The sequence below is a fragment of the Meles meles genome, chromosome 12 (genome assembly GCF_922984935.1).
Source record: "Meles meles chromosome 12, mMelMel3.1 paternal haplotype, whole genome shotgun sequence".
Classification (NCBI taxonomy): domain Eukaryota; kingdom Metazoa; phylum Chordata; class Mammalia; order Carnivora; family Mustelidae; genus Meles; species Meles meles.
The window spans coordinates 31823119-31846074 of record NC_060077.1 but is presented as its reverse complement, the minus strand read 5'-3'; the positions used below and the strand labels follow the sequence as shown (position 1 = coordinate 31846074).

The 22956-nt window shown below is 50.3% G+C and overlaps 1 protein-coding gene across 1 annotated transcript in view; it reads left to right on the top strand.

Moving 5' to 3' along the window:
• DGCR2 (DiGeorge syndrome critical region gene 2) overlaps positions 1-22956 on the top strand; it is an 83660-nt gene that overhangs the window by 45517 nt on the left and 15187 nt on the right. Inside the window, exons 3-6 of the mRNA XM_046025877.1 lie at positions 8442-8567; positions 10963-11173; positions 12885-12961; positions 20796-20972. Coding sequence (XP_045881833.1) covers positions 8442-8567; positions 10963-11173; positions 12885-12961; positions 20796-20972 — 591 coding nt within the window. The remainder of the gene's footprint in view (positions 1-8441; positions 8568-10962; positions 11174-12884; positions 12962-20795; positions 20973-22956) is intronic.

Sequence of the window (22956 nt, the reverse complement as noted above, 5' to 3'; positions counted from 1 at the left end):
CTGCTGAGCCACCCAGGTGCCCTGCGCTGGCCAAATTTTTCCATAGAGGAATGTTCCAGTCTTCTCGGAGGCTGGGGTTCTGGAAGGAGGGACTGAGACTCTGCCCTCCCCAGCTAAGTACAGAATCCTGACTTTCAGTTGAACTGGTGTCCCTCAACCAAGAGACACCTGACCCTGTCTTCAATAAATCACCCATCTTCTGCAGGGGTGAAGGAGAGACAGGGTTGCCTGAGGAAACCAAGTAAAGGGGATGAGATCTGGGTTTGTCAGCTGCCTTCTACCCCTTACCTTCAATATGAGAAATTTCAAGTCTGTAGAAAAGGTACATGAGTGTTTATATTGCCTTTACCTGCATTCACCTATCCATAGCACTTTGCTGCAGTTGCTTTCTTTACATGTTTTTTCCTGAACCCTTGGAGAATATATTAATGATACTATGACATTTTACCCCTAAATACTTCATCTTTTTTTTTTTTTTTTTAAGATCTTATTTATTTGTTGGTGGGGGAGAGAGAAAGAGAGAGAGAGCATAGGCAGCGGGGAGGGGGCAGAGAAAGGGAGAAGCAGGCTCCCTCCTGAATAGGGAGCCCAATGTGGGACTCCATCCCAGGACCCGGAGATCATGACCTGACCGGAAGGCAGACGCTTAACTGACTGAGCCACCCAGGTGCCCCGCTAAGCTCCTATTTATTCATACCTCCGATTGTAATCTATACTCAAGTTCTTCCTCTCTTACTCCCATCTCATATTTTTATCTTCTTTTTCTCATAGTAAGAACTGTGGTTCCCAACACCTTGTATATATGTGTCCATTTGGCCAGTCCTAAAATACTTGTAGTTTTGGGATTACTACGCCTGTACCACTTCCAAGAACTCACCTACTAGGTAAATTCCAGGATGTTTTTGTACTTTGTTAAATGTTATTAGGCTGTTTCCCACTGATGGGGTGTGAGGTCAATTCTCAAGTCAAAAGTTACTAGCATTCATTCCTTGTTTTCTTTGGGGCGACTGTGTTAACATTTCATCCAGTTTGTATTCAGTTTTAGGACTTTGCCTTCTCATCTTGTTGATTTATTTTTTTTTTAAAGATTTTATTTATTTATTTGACAGAGATCACAAGTAGAGAGGCAGGCAGAGAGAGAGAGGGAAGCAGGCTCGCCGCCGAGCAGAGAGCCTGATGTGGGACTCGATCCCAGGACCTCGAGACCATGACCCGAGCCGAAGGCAGCGGCCCAACCCAGATATAATTCGTGTGCCATAAAATTCACCACTTTAAAATACACAATTTCACATTTTTTAGTATATTCACAAGGTTGTTTAACTGACTGACTTATTTTTAGGATATGTAAAATGTAAGTAAGATTCAGAAGTTGTAACTGTATAAAAATATATATTCAAAAGTTCTCAGCAGGGCAGCTGGCTGGCTCAGTTGGTAAAGCTTGTGACTTTTGATGTTGGGGTCATGAGTTCAAGCCCCACGTTGGGCATAGAGCCTACAAAAAAAAAAGAAAAACTTGGGACGCCTGGGTGACTCAGTGGGTTAAAGCCTCTGCCTTCGGCTCGGGTCATGATCCCCGGGGTCCTGGGACTGAGCCCTGCATCGGGCTCTCTGCTCAGTGGGGAGCCAGCTTCCCCCCTCTCTCTGCCTGCCTCTGCCTACTTGTGATTTCTGTCTGTCAAATAAATAAATAAAATCTTTTAAAAAAGAGAGAAAAGGAAAACTTCTCTTTCCTCTCCTCCTTTTGCCCTGTTTCTACTCACATCCTATAGGTAAGTAATTTGATTAGTTTCTGGCTTATCTTTCTTGGGTTCTTGTTTTGTTTTGTTTTATTTGTCAGAGAGAGAGGACAAGGAGAGGGAGAAGCAGGCTCCCCACTGAGCAAGGAGTCTATGCGGGACTTGATCCAAAATCAAGGGTCAGACACTTAACTGACTAAGCTGCCAAGGCGCCCATTTTTCTTTTTTAATTTAACAAAATACCCATAAAGTCACTATATTTCTTCATAAAGATCTTTTTCATTCTTTTTTACAACTGTGTTGCGCTCCACCTTAGGAACATACCATGCTTATATATTTTTTTATCGTTTTTTTAAAGATTTTTTATTTATTTATTTGACAGACAGAGATCACAAGCAGGCAGAGGGAGAAAGGGAAGCAGGCTCCCTGTTGAGCAGAGAGCCTGATGCGGGGCTTGATCCCAGGACCCTGGGATCATGACCTGAGCCGAATACAGAGGCTTCAACTCACTGAGCCACCCAGGCACCCCTACCATACTTATATTTAACTAGTCCTCCTATGGATGAGCCTTTAGGTTATTCTCATTAGTTTGCTATTAAATATAATGCCACAATAAAAAAAATATATATATATAATGCCACAATAAATAACTATACATGTTTCCCCCCTTCAAGTTATCGAAGATGTACCTTCACTGTAAATTCTTAAATACAGGATTGCTGAGTCAAAGGGTCAGTTTATATGTATATGTAGTTTTGCTAAATATTGCCAGATTCCTTTTTGTTCTTTTTTTTTAATGCAAGTATAGTTGATATGATATAGGTGCCTTACTTTTCATCTGTTACCCTAGGATTTAGCTTTCTGGGCTCAAATAAATTGAGTGATTTGCTTCTAAAATAAGTCAGTCTTGAGACTGACAAATGCTAATAAACTGGATAGGATGCTGGGAAAACTGGCATAAACCCAGATCATCCCCAGGCAAATTACAATGTACGGTTGCCTTCTGTAAGCTAATTGTTCCTTCTATTTTCCAGTTTTTACAACTTTGCCATCTTCTTTCCTGTTCTGTTTATCCCTGTGACTGTCCCTTTTTAAAAATTCCATTACTTTTGTTTTAATTAGGAGTTTCAGGAGAGACTAGAGGTGGATGAATATGTTCGTTCAATTGGATATCTCTAATAGAAGCTCCAGAAATGTTATCAACCTGGGATTTTTACATCCAGAGGAACCTATTTCATGAGAATGGAATAAAGACATTTTCAGATATGGACAGATTCAGAAAAGTTGCCCTGCCCTTTCTTAGGAAGATGTGTCTTGTAAAGGAGGCGGTAAAGTAGAAAAGAAGGTAGCCTGGGGTCCAAGAAAGAGGGCCTCGTACAGGAAGACAGCAAATGGACCCCAGGATTACAGCCATGCCCCAGCCTAGACAGCAGCCTATTCAGCCTGTGCTAGAAGGTAGGAAGTAGGGGAGAAGCTTCCCAGGGAGGAGTGGTGCCAGGAGATTCTGATGTGATGTTTCAAGTGTTTAACATTTTTATGGCTAGCCACTGTTACTTGCTATAGCAACTGGAAAGAATAGCAGTAGATATACCAAAAGCTAAGCAAATTTAAAAATTAATGCACATATTAATTCCAGGAAAAAGGAAGGTTGTGAAGAATTGAAATACCTAGTATGCTTTCTGGCTCACAAGTGAAGAACACTTGTACATTAAGTGTACATTATTATATTCTACTAATTTTAATTACAAAATTAATTCTGCTCTGTTAGGAAGGTGGGCGAGAGTGCATATGAGCTAAGTCTGTACCCATCCTAACATTAAGTCAGTGGACAACATTCAAAATTGATAAAACTGGAAATAGCTGGGTCAACCTATTATTTAGAAATATGGACGAACTATCAGAAGAAATGAGTAAAAAAGATGTCTTTAGGAAACGCGGTTAGGAGCAGGGGGCTGGGAGGAGGGGAGACAGGTTTCTATTTCATCTTGTGATATACATACGTAAAAATGAAGAATTAATAGGGGTGAGGATTCCTACCAGGTCATTCTGCTTCTGCCATATCTCTGCTGGCAGTTGAGACCCAAGGCCACATCTTGAGTGTGTCACAGGACTATATGACGGCTTCAGCTTCTGTCACCAGCCTTAGTGGAATGTAAGGCATTTCCTCTGTGAACTTGTGCCTAAGACACCCTTGAAGCGGAAAGGAAGCAGATTTTGAGCTTGGAACTGACAGGGCTGTATCTTTACAGTTATTCTCTGTGGTGAGTTACATGTTGCCCACATAGGTAAAAAAGGGGAAAGCAAAAGTGCTCATTTGTTATTTCAGTAGCATAGGTCTCGAAACCTTGATAGAATGAAGACGAAGGTAGCAGTCCTGGGGCTTGGCCAAACTAGCAAACCTTTAGCCGCAGTGAGATTTTTTTTTAATATATAGAGATTTTACTTATTTATTTATTTGACACAGAGAGAGAGAGACACAGTGAGAGCAAGAACACAAGCAGGGGGAGTGGGAAAAGGAGAAACGGGCTTCCTGCTGAGCAGGGAGCCTGATGTGGGGCTCTATCCCAGGACTCCCGGATCATGACCTGAGCCGAAGGCAGGCAATGACTGAGCCACCCATGCGCCCCTGGCCTCAGTGATACTCCTTTTTTAAAAAATATTTTTTATTTATTTGAGAGAGAGAGAATGAGAGCGAGCACAAGCAGGTAGAAGAGCAGAGGGAGAGGGAGAAGCAGACTCCCTGCCAAGCAGGGAGCCCGACTTGGGGCCTGATCCCAGGATGGTGGGATCATGACCTGAACCACCCAAGCATCCCACCTCATTGAGATTCTTAATAACCTCCATGACTCTGGCCGTGACTGGGGCGGGGGTGGGGGTGGGGGAGAATCAATGTAAAGAATGTACAACATAATGGAAATACCACTCAAAATTTTTATTTTCAGGTTCTCACTTGTTAGAAATCCTCTTTTGGTAAGCAGGCATTACTTACATCTGATTTTTGACCACAGGTCTAAGCCTGTTTTGGTGTACGGAAGGAAAGTGACATGCATTCTGACCACTTGGAGTGCTGAAGAAGCACCAGTCTGTCTTGCCCTTTATTTGGAGAGGTTACAAGCTCATCTGGACCCTGAAACCTTATTTGGACAAGTTATACAATCTTAGAAACACAAATAAGAATCTCACATTTTGTCCTTTATTTGCAAATAACAAATGTGGGGAAGCAAGCATGCCACTGTCCAACCTGACTCAGTTTCCTTATTGGACTCAAGGCTCTCCTCTGCCTCATCCCTCTCTCCCCGCAGCTCTCCCTATGAGGTCTGTGGTGTCAAAGCAGAAAACCTGGCATGCTGGGTGCCCCTCGTGGAGCAAGAGGCCACTGCCCTGAACTCTAACCCTCCCCAGCGCCCCCCCACCCCAGCCCCAGCACACAGCTTGGGAAGATGGCTGGAAGCAGGCCTCTGGTGGACATGCTGTGAGGTGGGAGGAGGCTCAGGTCCAGTGGACCTGGACAAAATGGAAGGCTCATGTCTCCTATTTTCCACTTGTTCATGAAGCAAGCCTTATAACACTGCAGAGCCTGCTTTCCCATCTGTAAGACATTTCCCTTTCCCTCCGTTTTTCTAGTACCAACTCAACCATGTTGGCTCCTCCTTGCTTCATGTCTCCTTCCATACACTCCATCCATCTTTGGTGGCCAGAGTTATTCTGAAGTCTTGGCAAGGACACCTGAAGAGAGCAGAATACACAGCCTGTGATGCTGAGAGCACCCCTTCCAAGACGGCAGGTGGGGGAGGGGGTGCGCGCTCAGACTCTTCCCTTCCCAGTCGCAGGGTATAGGTGTGCCCACTGCCACTTGCTGGGTGGAAGAGAAGGCGGGCCAAGGGCCTCACTAAGGGAGGACAGGATTGTCTGCTGTATCACTCGTTACTATATTCCCCTGCCTAGAACAGTGCCTGGCACACTGAGATTGAACAAGAGAGGGAGGGAGAGGAACAGGAGAGTTGCTTTGGGGTGTCTGCATCCTGAAACCGGTTCTTGGGGTATCAGCTCACACCCGCTGTGAGTTGCAGGAGATTCAGTGTTGTCAGAGGTGCTCCTAAGGGGCCTGTAGGGGTGCTACGCCAGTGAACTCTGTCTCTTCTCCATTTGCACCCATTCCTGCTTCTCTTGGCCCCCAGGACACTTGGAAGTCCCTGGTCTGCACCAGTGGGTTCCCATGGTGGCACTGAACAAATGAGTGATGAGGGCATGGGTGTGGGCGTTTGGCTCTGAAGAGAAATAATGGAAAAGAGAAGGGCTCAGAATTACCACCTGTGCCACCAGAGACGCCTGCTCAGTGCAAAGTGGCTTCCCCCCTCACTACTTGGCTTTCTGCTGACTTCCCTGAGCTGTTCTGCCTTATTGCCCCATGCACCCTCCACAGTCAGCCGGCATGCAGACCCCGATAGCACACACTCTTACCTTGTCTCTCTTGCGCCCTGTGCCCCAGATTGCGTCTGTCTCTGTGAACAGCTGGGCTGGCCCTCTACCAGGTGCTCTGTGCTGGGTCTGGGGCAGAGGCCAAGATGCAAAGTAGAATCACAGGTCTTGCTGGTCGGAGCAGACAGCGGGACACATGAGATTCAGGTGTAGGGAAATGTGTTCACCACACCCAGACCTGTCCTCAAGCTTGTCCCAAATGTGTCCCTCTTTGGCCTTTGCCTAAGCTGTGCCCTCTGCTGGGAAGCCCTCCTTGTCTCTGGTCTGCCATCCCTCAGTGTGTGTCTCCCCACCCCTCTGCCTGCCTCCTCGGGATTGGGGTGGGAAGGGGATGCCCGTTGTAGCACTGCCCTATGTCAGAGCTGCCAGTCTCCTGCCAGGAGTGGCAGTGCTCAGGCAGTGGGGATGGGGCACCTGGGTCCTGGAGAACTGCTGTTGCCCCGAAGAGAACAGCTGCAGCACACACAGCACACACAGGTGACCGCAGTGAGGTTGCACCGAAGGACTTGAATTTGCTTCTCCTTTAAGGTCTTGTCTTGAGTTGAGCTTCTCAGACATTGGTAGCACATTTTATATTTTTAGAGTGGTTTGTAACCGGATGGTCCCTGAGCCACATCACCTGCCTAGGGAAGGGCTATGGAAATACTGTACTGAATAATGGGAAGGAGCTAGAGTTGCTAGGGCTTGTGGCCTGCCCAGGGTCTCAGAAGGAAACGAGGAGGAGCACACCCAGAGATTTTTGTACAAGTTGTTCTGAGCAGTCTTTTGTAGGGTAATGACAAAATGCAAACGACCTAAAGTTCTAACCATAGGGGATTATGATAACTAAATCCATTCACAGAATTTTCTGCGGCCATTGAAAGTGGTGTTCTTAAGTGCATTTGAGAATATGGAAAGCTGCTTCTATTCAAACTTACAAAGCATATCATAAAATAGAGTGATGTGATCCCGTTATTTTTAGGGATTTGTACAGAAAAAAAAAGACTGGAAGGGCAGTAGACTGAGCATAGTAGTGGTTTATGTTTTGGCTTTTCAGACTTCTGTGTTTCTATTATTTCACATGCATGATTTGTTATTTTACAATGAGGGAAAATACAGATTATTTATGAAATGAAAAGTGTTAGAGTCTGCGACACGAGCAGGATCAGATAGCTGGCGAAGCTTCCACCAAGTGGAGCACCGTGGAGCCAGGTCTCCCACAAACTCACCCGCCATGCCATGTGCCCCATGTCATCTGCCTCAGGCCTGCTGGACATGGCCTTGGGGAAGCCGCCTCCTCCTGTTTGCCGCCCTGCAGACCAAGGTCTCCGCTGTCTGGCATGACTTTGTACCAGGTGTCCTCACTGCACCAAGATGCCCCCACGCGGGCAGAGGAAAGAGGAGGGTGGCCTGGATGGGACATTGCCCCTGGCTGTCTCCTGTGCCTCGGGTACATTACGTCACGTCCCCACATCACCCCTCACCTTCGAGAGGGAGGATGGTGGTGCTCTCAGGGTTGGAGAACTCTACAGAGAGACTGTGGAAGCACTAACTTAGGAATTGCTATCAGATCATGATCCATGACTCTAGAAGTCTTCCTCATCTTCAGCTTCCTGTTCACACTTCTAACTGTGCTGGGGGCCATCTGCACAGCGGAGCATGGGCTGGGTGCCCAAGAGCCAGGCGGGAATGTCAGAAGGCCCTGGCCTTGGGGCACTGAGAGGAACCTGCAGGCAGGGTCTCAGCCAGCAACTCAGGCCCAGTGCGGATAGTGCAGAGGACAGTGTCACACAGTGCTTCCCCCTCCATGCTCACGGGAGGCTCCTAGACAGTTGGGGTACAAGGGGCAGCCTGGCCTTTGGAGAGATTCTTGCCCACCCCCTGCCAGGGAACCAGGGCTGCTGAGGGATTTGCTGCAGGAATGACTAGCCCTGTGCTGTGCTAGCAGCCCATTAGAAAATGCAATGAAGGAGAGACATCTCTCCGTAATAGTACTAATAAAATGAAGAATTTCCATAGGGAGCACATGTGACCCATTGGTCCTGAGCAGTAAGGTTTCCGAGACTTTAAAGAACAACTGAGTAACTAGACTGTGTGCTGCCTTCCGCTCGACCTGGTTTTCCCAGCCCCGAGGAGGCTGACTAGGTTGTGCTTTTGTTTGGCACTGACCACAGAGAGCCCTGCGCGGCCGTGTGCCTTGCTGCTGCATGAGTTGCGCTGACAGCCCATTTCTTTTCTTGCTTTCAGAAGTGACTGGGGAGTCGCGTCCTTACCATGGGAAGGAGGCTGTGGATCCGCGGCCGGGCCGGGCCCGAGGCAGCGACCCCAAGCACTTCCACGCGGTGAATGTGGCGCAGCCCGTGCGCTTCAGCAGTAAGTTGCAGACCTGCCCTGTCTGGGACTTACACCTTGTGGCCCTGTGCAGCCCCTGGCTATCAGGAGCGCTCAGCTGGACGAGGGGTTGGCCTTGGAAATGGCACTTCAGGACTGTCGGGCTCTCTGCCTCTTTTGATGACTGAGGCTGCACGGTGACCCATCCAAGGTCACCCCAGCCTTTGAGTGGTGAAGCCATGCTGTGAGCCCAGCTCTGGAACTGGGCTGCTTGTTTCCATAAGTCAGCTGCTTTTTGGTAGATGAAGTAATAGGCTCCCAGAGATCAGGTTCAGCTGACGGGGAGGGGAGGTTCTACCTCTGTCCTTAAACTGTTTCTGAAGAGACTAATTATTTAATGAACTGCCATGACATTAAGATTTTTAAAGGAGCATTACAAGATTAAAGAAGGTTGAAGATCGAAAAGCCACACCAAAACCACCCCGTCCTAAGCAGACAGGTGTAGTGACATACATAGCTACAGTACACCAAGACAGGAGGAATTGCCGTGTGACGGCTCTCCTGCGGGGCCTAGGAGGCCGTTGGCTATGTTAATACCTATCCCCCAACCCACCACACACACACGGACACACGGACACTCAGCACCGGGGGGGGCATCTCAGAACTCAGACCCCACGTGGCACCTGGGTTGTCTGACCAGGCCTGAACGAGCTGCAGAGCTGGCATCAGCCGCCCCCGTACCCTGTTGCTGTGCTTGGCCTTGATCCATAATAGCTGTGAACTGCAAAGATTGTTGTAGTTGAAGGGACACTGGGCAAGCTTGGCAGGTGAAGAAACCGAGGCTCCGAGAGGTCAGCCCACCCGAGGTCATGTAGCCAACGGGGGACTCAGTCCTGTGGAGTCCCAGCCCACACATTGCCCTTTTCATTACTTAGCTATTTTTTTGGAACAGGTGCTGGTTCTACTGAGGTTAATAATTCCACAGATTTCAAATGATTAAAAAAAGTTGAGCCAATAAAAAGTAATGTTCCCTCCTTCCATTGCTCCCCACTGCCAGCTGCCACCCCTGCTTTCCTCTGGACCCATCCCAGGGTGGTGGGTGAGGAGCCTGAGCCAGAAGCTGGGCCTCTGCGCATCTTGGTGTCTCCACCTCTGCCTGGAGACAAGGTGGAACGCACCTGGAGGGGGTGTGGCAGGTGGGACACATCATGTGTGGGAGCTTCAAAAGCATAGTAAGCCTCCCCTGGGGATCCCCTGCCCCTCCAGCCCATGCCACACACTCAGCAGGGATATGCTGTGCACCCCATGCACCTTCCGAGCAGGGATGAGCTCAGGCCTGGCTCCTGGTCCACAGTGATGGGCCTTCGTGCATGCTCAGCAGTATGTGAGCGGGTCCTCCTCAGTGGGCAGGTGGTGCTGTCCCCCTCTTCACACTGTGTCACAGCTGTGGCCGGCCTCCTTGGCTCCAGGCCAGAGCTGCCATTTCCCCTCTTGGAATCTCTGTACCTTTGTTAATAAGTTACACATATAGGCTCTAAACAATAAATACGTGAGCATCCATCTAGCAGAAGTTTTACCAGGTCCACAGGACGTAGATGCATTAAAAAGTTGGGTTTTGTTAACAGCTGGCTTTGTTAAAAATTATTATTCATTAATGTGTGCTTAGGAGGTGGGTGCCACAGCATTTGAAGGTTATAGATCCTGTGGAACGGGTCACAGAGCTTACATGCGGCCAGCCACACAGTCTAGCAGGAGTCTTCCCGGCCGGGGGGGGTGGGCCCACCTGGTGAGGAGACATCTGGGCTGTCCCCCTTCAGGGAGATGCAGGCCCCTACTGGCTACTCCGCTTTTGCCTGCTGCAGAAATACTGGGCCTCAGTTTCTTGTCTGTGAGTGGCAGGGGCTGGTCCTTTGATTCCAGTGGCACTTCCAGCGCTCATCCCCTACGTTTCTGTTTTAGGGGAGTGCTGGCCAATACCCTTGTGAAGAGAAAATGAGGGCCAAGGACTGGGCTCGGGAGGCAGTGGGCTTGCTGGCAGAGTGGCCAGAGAGCCAGGTGTTAGGGTGGTGGGGGCAGTGTGGGCGGGGAGCCTTTCTGCTCGCCCCCGCCAGGCTTGCAGTGAGCAGGCATGGGGAGTTCTGTCATCTTGTCAACCACATTTCACCCGAGAATGAAATCTACTGAACTGCACTGGACAGCCAGTCTTTCCTGCCAAGTAAATCAAAGGCCTTACAGAAATCAGTTGAGTCCTGCATGTGCTTGTGCCTTGGGCTGCATCTGTGTCTTCGAGAAACTTGCATTTCATAGCAGAGCTTGCTTCTCGAGCCTCATTTTCCCTGGGGTGATTTCTGACCTCAGATGCAGTGTGTGTAATTGCATTTGGAGTGAGGATCCTAATTTAGGGGACAACTCCCCTCCCGTCCTTCATGTTTCTTAGGGAAGTGCCCGACAGGGTGGCACCACTATGAGGGCACGGCGAGCTGCTATCGGGTCTACCTGAGCGGAGAGAACTACTGGGACGCAGCGCAGACCTGCCAGCGCGTGAACGGCTCCCTTGCCACCTTCTCCACCGACCAGGAGCTGCGCTTCGTCCTGGCCCAGGAATGGGACCAGCCAGAGCGGAGCTTCGCATGGCAGGACCAGCACAAGTGAGTCCTGGGATGGGGACCCAAGGCCTGAGGTCAGGCTGCTGCCCCGCAAGCAGGATGCTCACTGAGGATGTGGCCTCTGGCCACCCATGATACTCCTCAGGCTTAGCTGGCCGGCCTTTGGGGGAAGGGCAGCCCCATCCACTGGAAACAAATAGAGATCTGGGGTTTAGAGCAGGCATCAGGATGATGCCGGGAGCTCTCAGAGGGGCAGGGATGAGCTGCCACGTGGTGCCCCCTTGGGCCGGTCCCCATAGGCTCCCATCTGGGTCCAGCTGCAGCTGTGTCGGGACGGGCTGTTTGATGGGGCTTCATGGGCTTGCCAAGAGGGCCATACAAGTGGGTGTGGGTTTCTTCCGAGGAAGATGGTTCTTTCAGGCCCTGTGTTCAGTGCTTTCCATCGGCACACTTGTGTACAGTCTTCCCAGAAACCACGGGAGGCTGGTGGGTGAGAAGACAGGTCCAGGGTAGGTGAATGCGTAACCATAGGCACACGTTAGCTGGTAATGCCCAGGTTCCAGCCCAGGCAGCCTGGCTCCAGAGCCTGGCTCTTGACCCCAACACTCTGTGATGTTGTGGAGAAGATGTGGGAATAGCCAGCCGCCAGCATCTCTAAGTCCAGAGTTTCGAGGGTCTTGTTGGGGGGCAGGTGTGTGCTGAGGACTGTGGTAGTCCTTCTCTGGGGGTGGTGTCCTGTTGCCTCTTCCAAGCTGCAGGGGTGGGGTGGGGGAGTGGAGTGTAGGGATTGCCAAATGGCCAGCACTCCGTCTCAGGGATGCCACGCTGCTGTAGGAGCACAACGACAGTGGTAGGTGGAGAGTGAGCCTTCATTTCAAGACCCTGGCTGGGTTCAGGCTCCCCTGTTATGTCCTGTGATGTTGGCAGGTCACAATCACCTTGCTGTTTCTCCTCCTACAGCTACAAAATAACTTCTAGATCACAGTGTGATTGTGAGTCCATGGAGAAGCGAGAGGGCTCAGCCCACTGGCTGGGGAAGCCCCCTGTCTCACCAGGGTGGGCATGTGCATGGCAGTAGGCTGAAGGGACAAGAGTGGCATCGGGCCAGCGCTCCCACGGTGGCTTTGGGCCTGCTGGAGGGCATTTCCAGGACTGCAGCTGGAAGGCTGGGGTGAGAGGCACACACTCAGCAGGTGGTTGTGGCAGTCAGCCAGGTCCACGAGCATGGCCCCCTCAGTGCTGTGACGTGCGTCCTCAGAAGCACACTGCAGGTCTGGGGCGAGCTGGCTCTAAGTGGAGACCAACCTGGAGACCGTGAGCACGGTTTCACCCAGCAGCGCACTGTAGACGCACACGGGTTTGTGCTTTATTGAGATGTAATTCACATAGCATAAAAGTCACCACTTCAGAGCACGCCATTCTGTGGTTTTGGTAAATTCACAGAGTTGTATTCCTGGGGCTCTGTGCCCCAGGAATAAGATTGGTCTTACATAGAATGTGAAAACTTTATTGGATCGGCCAATAAGAATGGACTTGGCAGGAGTTAGCCAAGGTACAACCTTTTCTGCCCTGTGAATTTATTGTTTAGACTTTTAATGCATTTTATTAAAATTAAGTATCAAAACTTTAAAAAATCATTAATGCTTTATAAACTTGATATTGGGAAGGTCATTCTAAGTTGCCCACATTCACACCCAGTCCATGGCTATCTCCCTGCTGTGCTGAGGCCTGCTGCCTTTCCACCCTCCTGCAGGTTGTGGGTTGGCTACCAGTATGTCATCGCCAGCCGGAACCGCTCCTTGGAAGGTCGCTGGGAGGTAGCATTCAAGGGTAAGTCTTTCTGAAGAGTTGTTGGGTTTGCAGTTGGGCTGAGGGCAGGGGGGCATCCTGACTAGGAAGATATTGCTGGGGGCTCCCCACTTCCCCCCACCCTCTCCCCAGTGGTGCCTGGTGCAGGGCTCATGGAGAGGAACGGGCCCCAGGCTGTGGGGAGCACCATGATGATGGGCGGGCTCCCCAAGGCCCTTGTTTCAGGCCCTTTGTGGGGCTAGAGCCTTTTCTGGAACCTGCGCTTCCTTCTCACTTGGCCAGATTTCTAGACTGTCCATTTTCCCTTTACGTGAAGACCTTTAATTGGGATATAAAAATGAGCATACAGAATGTGCAGCTCACAGAGAGGGAGGGATAAGCCTTCTAGGATAGAGATATCCAGAAGGAGAATCTAAACTGGAAGGAAAGTCATCAGGCAGATGGAATTAAAATAGAGAGTGTGTGTGTATACATGTGTGTTACTTTAAAGATTTTATGCTGAGTTGCTTGTGAAACACCAACTTAACGTAGAGGAAGCATGTCTGGTGTGGGCAGCTGAGTCCTGCGCCCTGCCTGTCCCTCTCCCTGCCCTCCTACCCCATTGCCCTGGTACTGGTAGGTTTCACCCAGGCCCTGGCTGTGGCCTCTCCACTTGCTGCCTGAGCTATGTTCCCCTGCCCTGTCCCCTTGTCAGGCCTCATTTTTGGGGTGCTGTTTGGACCTGTGGTTTGAGGTTGGGTCCTGTTCTTTTTCCCCAAACATCCTGGTCCCACTGTGGATTTCTTAAGTATCTCTGAGAAGGACAAGTGAGGAATGGTAGCCCCAGGGACCCCAGACATCTTGCTCTGTGCACCTCACTGTAGAGAATGAAGAGGACTGATGTTAGAGCCCACCTGTTTCCCAACCTGAGTGGCCTTGAGGCAGGCTGTGTTTTTACATAGAGGGGGTGGAGGCACAGACAGGATTGGTATTCAAAAGCCCTGGGCAGCTGGCTTCCCTGAAGAGGAACAGGGTCTCACGGGACGGGGTCTCACAGGACGGGGTGCTGAGCCTGGCAGCTAGAAAGGGTCAGGGAGCAGAGACAGAGACGGCAGAGGCCCCAACAGAGGGACCACACCTACCAATCTTTGCTCCTGCTTGGGAGGTCACCCCATTCTTGTGTCCTCCAAATATCCTATTGAAAACAGATCCCAAATTTGCAAACCTGGTCTTTCAGAAGAGTTGTGAGTATAATGTGTAGATGTCCCACCAGAATAGTAGACAAGTAAATACCTTTTAGGTTTCCCAGGTCGAGTGTCACCAGGTACCTTGGGAAGGCTAAATCTAGTAGTTCCTCATTGCCCTAATCACAGCCACGGGTGATGAATCCTAGGCCGAGGCCCGCTGCCCTGACCCCAGCAGAGGGTGCTGGCCTTCAGGATAGTCTAGCCACTTCCTGGACACGGTTATCTTCTAGACACTGGTAAGCAGAGAATACCCAAGTCTGCAGGGCATGATAACATGCTCTGAGCTGGGGGACATGGGGCCCTCCCCCCTGGCGAGAATAGCAAAGGCTCCAGGTGGGCTTTCATGGCCATACTTGTCTCTATGGCTCCACTGGGCCATTTGGAGAGCAAATGTGAAATTTTAAAAAAAAGTGTATCGACACGGCAGCAGTGGCTTAGTGTGCATGGGAACTGAGGCAAGAGTGAGGCGCCCGCACGGATGGTGCCAATGTCTAGCAGCTCTCCATGGGCGTGGGTGCAGCGTGGTGTTGGCTGCTCGTGGTTGCCCAGGTGGGCTTGGCGTTTCTGTTCTGGATTCCAGTAGTAGCCACAAAATGGATATGTGGCTAAAGAAGATTCCTCCTGGCCCAGATACTCGACACACGGCTCAATATCATTTCTGTTTTTTCTGTTGTTTATTTTTTTCTCGTTTTTGTTGTTGTTGTTGTTGTTTGGGGTTTTTTTGAGAAGGGGAGAGAGAAGGGCGGGGAAGGGACAGAGGGAAAAGGAGAAACAGAATCTCAAGTAGGCTCTGTGCCTAGCGTAGAGCCCATCGCAGGGCTCAGTCCCATGGCCCTGAGGTCATGACCTGAGGCAAAATCAAGAGTCAGATGCATAACTCACTGAGCTACTCAGGCACCCCTGCTTTGGGTTCAGAGAAATTAAAAGAAAAAAACAAAAACCCAAATGGAGTACATGAATTCCGAGGCATCCTGGATTGGGAGGGGAGTTATAAAAACTTTAGGGCACAGTAGGGAAGCAGAATCTGGATTTGTAGTAGAGGTTGACTCATGGATTTTCAGAGGCGTGACCACAGTGCTGTGCTGTGGACGGACGGGCAGAGTGAGCTGCTGTGATGCAGGACAGAGTTTCGTGGGAATTCATTGTGTTCTTCCCTTTGCTTTTGTGTCTCCTTGAAAGTGTCCATCCCGAAAGCATCTTAAAAGGTTTCTGCTAAGAAACTCCAGTGCGAGACAATACTGACAACACAGCCCCAGCAAAGGAGTGGGGGGCAGAGCCTGCTGCCTTTCCTTGCAAAAGGAACTGTTAGCAAGGTGCCACCTGCTTCAGACCTGGGGATGCTCCAGGGCCTGACAAGTGGGCCCTAAGTGATGCATCAGAAAGGCAGTGGGAAGTAGATTTAAGTCTTGCCATTAATGGCAAACTCGCCCTGAAGAAAAGACTGTGCCCAAGAATATGAGTGAATGGTGGTAGGAAGTCATGGTGGTTGGAAGCTGCTGCAGGAAGATATTTAAAAATATTCACTTCATTTACATCCTGTCCAACGTTTTCTTGTGTGTTTTATAACACATGTGTGTATCAGCACAGCGGGGCCCGCAGAGCATTATCCTCATATACACACCTCTTATCTATGTCTGCAGGTACCCCACTCCCAGGTGCGTGTGAGGTGTGGAGCTCTGCTTGTGAGAGGGGCCGCCTCCCATGGCCTCTCCCCTCAGAGGGAGGCCCTGCCTGCAGCTTCTCTGAACAGCAGGTCAGCCTCACCCCAGGGTGCTGAAACCCTGACACTGAGGCAGCACCCAGGGCCTGGGGTGCCATGGAAGGCCGAGAGCTGCTGCCACCAAAGAACGTGGGGTGCTGTTTTTATAACATTGGTGACCGAAGTTTGAAAAGAGATCTGTGTTCTCCAAAGGGAATCATCCCTGTTTTCCCGCAAGCCACTCCACAGGGCCCCAGCATCATTGCTGGTAACATTTCATTTCAGTTTCTGGTTATTGTTTGTGATATTTATTTTAAAATACAAAAATGGAAGCAGTCTGTTGTTTGATGCGTCCCCGTTGTATGACTCGCTTATTTGAGACCTGCTCCATCCGGCACCTCTGCCCCCTTTATCCCCCCATCTCAGCATGCCCACCTCTAGGGGCTCACTCTTGTCACTGGTGGGCTGAGGCCACGCGTGCCACTTAGGAGGCCCTCTGTGGTCTCAATTGTCTTGGCCCTGGTGCCCACACCCAAGGAGTGTGACCCTCTCGTGTACCCTGACCCATCCTGATCTAGAATCTTCTGTCAGCAGGGAGGAAGGGGGCGGTCGGGGGAGGACCAGGAAGCCTTGAAGGCACAGTGCAGAGACCCTGCCCTCTGGGTGAGGTGACCGTCAAGCTGGAGTGGAGTCAGCTGGGGCCAGGCCACCGTTCTGCTGAAGGAAGGCAGCCCTCCAGTAGAGGAGCATTTGGGAGGATCCCCGCAGCCCCTTGTGGGCCCCAGGGCAGGCCCGTTCTGTGGGGGCTGTGGTACTATATGGGAGGGTGAGGCCCTGCCTCGGGAGGTGGACAGCCTGCTGTGGGGAGGCAGACAGCACACTGGGTAGAAAATGAGTGAAGGTCAGCCTACTGCAGGGTGGGGGTGCCAGCAGAGGAAATTCAGTGTTGTCGCATATGGCCATGTGTGCCTGGCTAGGGACAGCTTATGCACAGAGGGAGTGGGTGTGTCTGGGAGCAGTTGCTGCCACTTGGCAGGCCCTCCTGCAGAGGCAGCAGTCAGGGGTGGTCTGAGGGGGGATCTGCTGGTATAATCTCATGATCTCATGCCCTTTTATTTTATTTTATTTTTTAAAGATTTTATTTATTTATTTGTCAGAGAGAGAGAGAGAGCACAAGCATCAGAGTAGCAGGCAGAGGCAGAGAGAGAAACAAGCTCCCCACTGAGCAAGTGACCCGATGTGGGACTTGATCCCAGGACCCTGGGATCATTACCTGAGCCGAAGGCAGCAGCTTAACCAACTGAGCCACCCAGGTGTCCCTCTCATGCCCTTTTAGACTTGTCCAGAATCTCATCACTTGTCACCAGGTCACAGCCACCAGATCTAACGTCACCCACCTAAATTCCCAAACACACCTCCAGCCTGGTCTTCTTGCTGCCGACCCCACCTACCCCCATCTCCTCACACAGCTGCCTGAGGGTCCTCTACTCTTCCCCTCCCACCTCTGGGGCTCCTTCTCTTAAGAAAGGCTACAGTAGCCTTTCCCTCTGCCCCCTCTCTAGCCACATGCCTCCTTTGCTGTCGCTGTAAGCCCTCTTTGGGATGCTCCTTCCCAAGGTCCGGGCTCGCTCCAATGCAGGAGAAGGTAGCACAGCTGGCCTGGTCCTGGCTGTTGCCTGGGACAGCTCGGGGGTTAGGTGGAGCCTACTATATCAGGCCGCCTGGACCACATGAACAGTGGTAAGCCTGAAATCAAGGTTCCCCAGGGGCTCCTCTGGGCAGAGATGCCACATCCGTGTTGCTGAAGCTTGCTGCTAGCAAAGCCCACACACTCCTGCTAAGTGGGAGAGTGCTCGGGAAGTCTGGCCTGGATGCCCCCAGACCCCGCCCAAGCTGTCCCCTTCTCTTGCTGCTGCTGTACCATGCTGTGTTGCTGTAATACGACAGCTACGACTGCCACTAGAAGCTGGGCCCCTTGAATCCTTCTAGCAAAGCAGTGAGCCTGTACGTGGTATGGGACTCCCAGCACAAGCCTGGTCACCCGTTCCCTCCATTCTCTGCTCCCATGGCACTGCTCTGAGCCTGCGTTCATCTCTGCGCTCCAGATTTCTTTTGACCTAGAGCAATTGTGACCTTCCAGCATCACATATACTTCATTCATTGGGTCTCTTAGTCATCTGTTTCTGACCTTTACAACCCCTCCCCCACCACCTGGTGTGAGCTCTGGAAGGCAAGGATCTTTGCCTACTGCTGTCACCCAGTGTACCCCGAGTGCCTGTTCACAGGCTGGGGCCTGCGGGCATTTGTTAAATCAGTCGGGGAGATGATTAGGAGACTGTGTTAGATGCTTTGGGCTGCTCTAACAGAGTACCACGCACTTTTGGCTTAACACTACTTTCTCACAGTTCTGGGGACAGATCCAAAATCAAGGTGTCGGCAGGGCCACCCTCCCTCCAGAGGCTCAGGGGAGTTCCTCCTTTGCCAGTGGATCATGGCTCCTGATGTTCCTTGGCTTGTGACAGCCACATTCTGGGCTCTGCTCTGTCTGTGACCATTTCCCACATGTTTCTCTGTCTTCTCCCTTGTATAAGGGCACTGGTCCTTTGAGTTAGGACCCACTCCAGATCCCAGATGATTTAACCTTGAGAGCCAAATAAAGTCCACATTCTGAGGTTCCAGGTGGCCATGAATTTTGGGGGGATGCTAAGTGAAGACCACACTGAGTGTGTTGGGATTAGCCTCATTTAGCTCCTGGCAGAGAAAGGATGGAGAGGGCACATAAAATGAAGACCCGAAAGGAACGAGGTTTGGCAAAGAGGAAGTGATCTTCTAAGTTACTGGTTTCAAGAAACCGCAGCTCACATGACCTCAGGGTAAACAGGGCTTCTGACCAGCACAGAACGAGGAAGCCCAAGTAGTCCGATGGGCACCAGCAGGTGGGAGGAGCTTGCTCCAGTCTGCCTTCCCTGTGCCCTCCGTCCCTGCATGGCCTGCTGGCACTGGAGCCGCCCTCATCCACCCCACCCTCCACGCTCAGCTTGACTCAAGCAGGTTCCAGGCAGCCAAGGGCAGGACAGGTGGTGGGTGCCAGGACCCCAGACTCTACCCTGAGAGGTCATTTGTGGCCTTGGTCAGAGCTGTGTAGTCACATGCTGAGATTGTGCTCTGGGCTGGTGACTAGACTCAGGGCTAAAGACTTTTTTTTCTTTTTAAGAACATGAGCTGGAGGGGCAGAGGGAGAGGAGAGAGAATCTCAAGCAGACTCCATGCTGAGTGCGGAGCCTGATGTGTGGGGCTCAGTTCCAGTCCCTGAGATCATGACCTGAGCCAAAACTAACAGTTCGATACCCAACTGACTGTGCCACCCTGGTGCCCTGAGGACATTTTTTTTCTTTTCTTTTTTTTTTTTTTTAAATAAAGGACAGGATGGGGGTGCCTGGGTGGCTCAGTGGATTAAGCCGCTGCCTTCGGCTCGGGTCATGATCTCAGGGTCCTGGGATCGAGCCCCGCATCGGGCTCTCTGCTCTGCAGGGAGCCTGCTTCCTCCTCTCTCTCTGCCTGCCTCTCTGCCTACTTGTGATCTCTCTCTCTGTCAAATAAATAAATAAAATCTTTAAATAAATAAATAAATAAATAAATAAATAAATAAAGGACAGGATGAATCTATTCCACTTTCAGCTTATAAGACAAGAAGTCAAATAGCGAAGAAAACAGTTTTTAAGAAGGGAGGCTTCTGCCAAGTGCAGGGACATCTGAAGAAGGAGAAGAGGGCACACAAGGGTTACAGGAGACCTCGTTGGGGAGCAGGGAGCTAAGAGTGGCAGCAACCACTCTTAGCATTGGAGGCAATCTCCCCAAATGGTGTGAGAAGCCCCCCACTCCTACCCTCCTTCCATGGTCCTCCTGTGATTCTGGAGCCCCAATATCCCCTAGCAGGGGCACAATGACATTGTGCCTGTCAGCTGGGAACTGGGCCTCTATCCCATCATGCTTCCCCAAAGTCTGTCTACCTGCCCTTGTCAGGGAGCTGGGAGGCCATGTTCCCAGTGTCTACAGGATGAGGGCCCACGTCCAGACTCGCTCTCTTCCAAACTGACCTCCATGCTTAGTTTTGGGAGCAAATAGAGTTCAGAAAACATGCATGGGAACGCCTTTTCGCTGTCCAAGGGTAAACCACCTTGCTGTCATAGTAAAATGAGGGTATCCCCGGTGACCCATGTCTGGGTTAGCCTCAAGGCATCTTTTGGTGGTCCAGTGTTGAAGGGTTCTCTGAGATAGAGAGTGGGCTCTGGGAGCTGGTTGTGCTGTGCCCCAGACGTGACCAGAGTCCCACCTCCTGGGACGTTGCAAATGAGAAGCATAGAGGTTCCTGGCCCCCTCTCCCTGCACTCCGGTACCCCCACTCTGGGCTGCCAGGGCAGCATGCTGTCTGATTGCCTGGTCCCCAGCTTGGAAGGCAGAAGTTAAGTGAGTGACAGAGCCTCCCTGGAGCTGGGAGGGAGTCCCAGGGAGCCGGCGCTTTCCAGTTCACCTGGCCAACTGATAGCCCTGCTGAGTCATCAGAGCCACGGTTCTGTCTGAATTGTGTGTCCCGGCACGTGCAGTGGGTGCCTTTTTGAGCCCTTCTCCATTTACTAGTTGATACCCTGTTGGGATGGGATCCCCCACTCCTGTTTATTTGTTGTTTATCCGTATGAACGTGAACATTTTAAGCTACTGTGTTCTGGCCCGTTAACTTTATTCATCCCGTTGCCCAGAGCTGTGCTCATGGGAACTAGGGGAGGCCGTGAACGAATGCTGTACCTGCAGTGCCCCTAGCACGGGGTGGCCCACAAGCCCTCTGACTGATGGTCCAGCTTGAGGGGGAGCCTTGGTCCCCACAAGGACTGCATATGATTGGTCTGTTGACACCATGTTATTTTCCCCCCAGGTTCCTCAGAGGTGTTCCTGCCCCCAGACCCCATCTTCGCCTCAGCCATGTCGGAAAGCGACAACGTGTTCTGCGCCCAACTCCAGTGCTTCCACTTCCCCACCCTCCGCCACCACGACCTACACAGCTGGCATGCAGAGAACTGCTACGAGAAGTCTTCGTTTCTCTGTAAAAGAAGTAAGCCCCTTTGGCCATAATTCCTAGGGAGCTGTAAGGAAATGCTTTTCATGAATACATGACTATGGCTGTCTGATTTCTGGACCTTGGTGTCAACCTTGAGTAGACTTTGACCTCATGGTGCACCAAGGCAGACCCCTGTATCACAGTGGGGCGGCAGGAGCTCCTTGCCTGGCTTACCCCCCTCTTTGAACACACACCACTGTCATCAGGGTGAGAACCTGGGCAGCAGGCCATGTCTGTGAGCCCTCGTTTCTCTTTCCCAGGATAGAAGTGATAATTCCTGCCCTCCACACCGCATTGTTCAGAGATTAAATAAGAATGGTAACAGAGGACTTGCCACATCTCATGGTGATTTGGAGCCGCTGACTCCCCTGGTCACCCACCTGCACTCTCCTTGGGTCTTTCCAAGACTGCCCGTGCTGTGTCTGGACCACTCCCCCGGCTCCGTCATCATTCCCTTCCACGCTGATATTCATCAGGGGTTCGTAGACGTCTGAGCCTATTTCTGGACTCCATTCTGACCCTTGCCTGTTTGTCAGTCCTGTGCTGATACCACACTGTCTTTACAGGAGTCTTGGGATACATCCTCCTGGCCAGTGCTGGGCTTCCCTGCCTCGTTCTTGTCCTGTTGCTGACTCTCAGCATTTTTCTTCTTCACCTGAATTTTAGGATTAATTTTCGAACTCCTTTATTAGAACGCTTACCTGGTTGGATTCTGCTAGATTTTCTATTTAGGCATTTTCGTGTCTTCTTTCAGATCTTTGACTTTTTATTTCTTTGTTTTTTCCCCTGGTGTTCCTTTACTTGCTAAGGACTCCAGTGTAGTGTTGATTAGAAGTGCTGGTAGTGAGCATAAACTTATCTTCCCAGCCTCAAAGGGAAAGCTTTTAGTGTTTCAGTGTTAAATATGGAACTTTTGGGGCACCTGGGTGGCTCAGTGGGTTAAACCTCTGCCTTTGGCTCAGGTCATGATTCCAGGGTCCCAGGATCGAGCCCCACTTCGGGCTCTCTGCTCTGCGGGGAGCCTGCTTCCTCCTCTCTCTCTCTGCCTGCCTCTCTGCCTATTTGTGATCTCTGTCTGTCAAATAAATCTCTGTGATCTCTGTCTGTCAACCCACTGAGCCACACAGGCGCCCCAGCTCAGGCTTATTGATGGCATTGTTCAAATCTGTTTTGACTGTGTGATACATCAGTTGTTGAAAGAGATGTGTTTTAATCTCTGACTGTGGATGTCACATCATCCATTTTTCCCTGATAATTCTCTGCTTACAGCTTTATCTGTCTTGAGGTCATGTTTTAGGGGGATAAGTACTCATAATTATTATAGCTTCCTAAATTGAAACTTTTTATTATAATGTAATGATTCCTGTTTATCCATACTAGTTTTCGTTGGTTTTGCTTAAAGTCGTACTTCTTTTCCAATGGTAGCTGCACAATGGCGTTATGAGAAGAGGCTTAATAGTTGGGTTCCACATCAGGAAAGGGGGGTAGTAGAGCACCCACCTCACCTTGTTGTTGGGAGAGATCAGTTAACATACGTGCAGTGCAAAGAACAGTCCCTGTCACATAGAAAGCTCTCAACACATGTGAACTATTTTCTTTTTTTTTTTTTTTTCATTATTATTACATCTTTTTGTGCTAGCTTCCTTTCAGTTTGTCCTTTTGTACTCTTTTAATTCAGTCTTCAAATTGATTTTGGCACCTTATTTTCTGCTGTTTACATAGGATTTTTCTTCCTTTTTATCTTTTCCAGACTTATATGAACTTAATCAACTTTTCTCTAGTCTCTTTTTTTTCCTATACTGGTTCAGAAATTCTGTTACATATGCCTGTCATGTTAGTGGTTACCGTTAATGTTTTTAAAGGGCATAGTGGATTTTTTTTTTTTAATCTGAAGGCAGTCAGTGTCTCTAACTTCCTTCCTGTTAATACAAAGACCCTATGTTGTGAGGCCAGTCTAAGATCTGAATTACAAATTTAC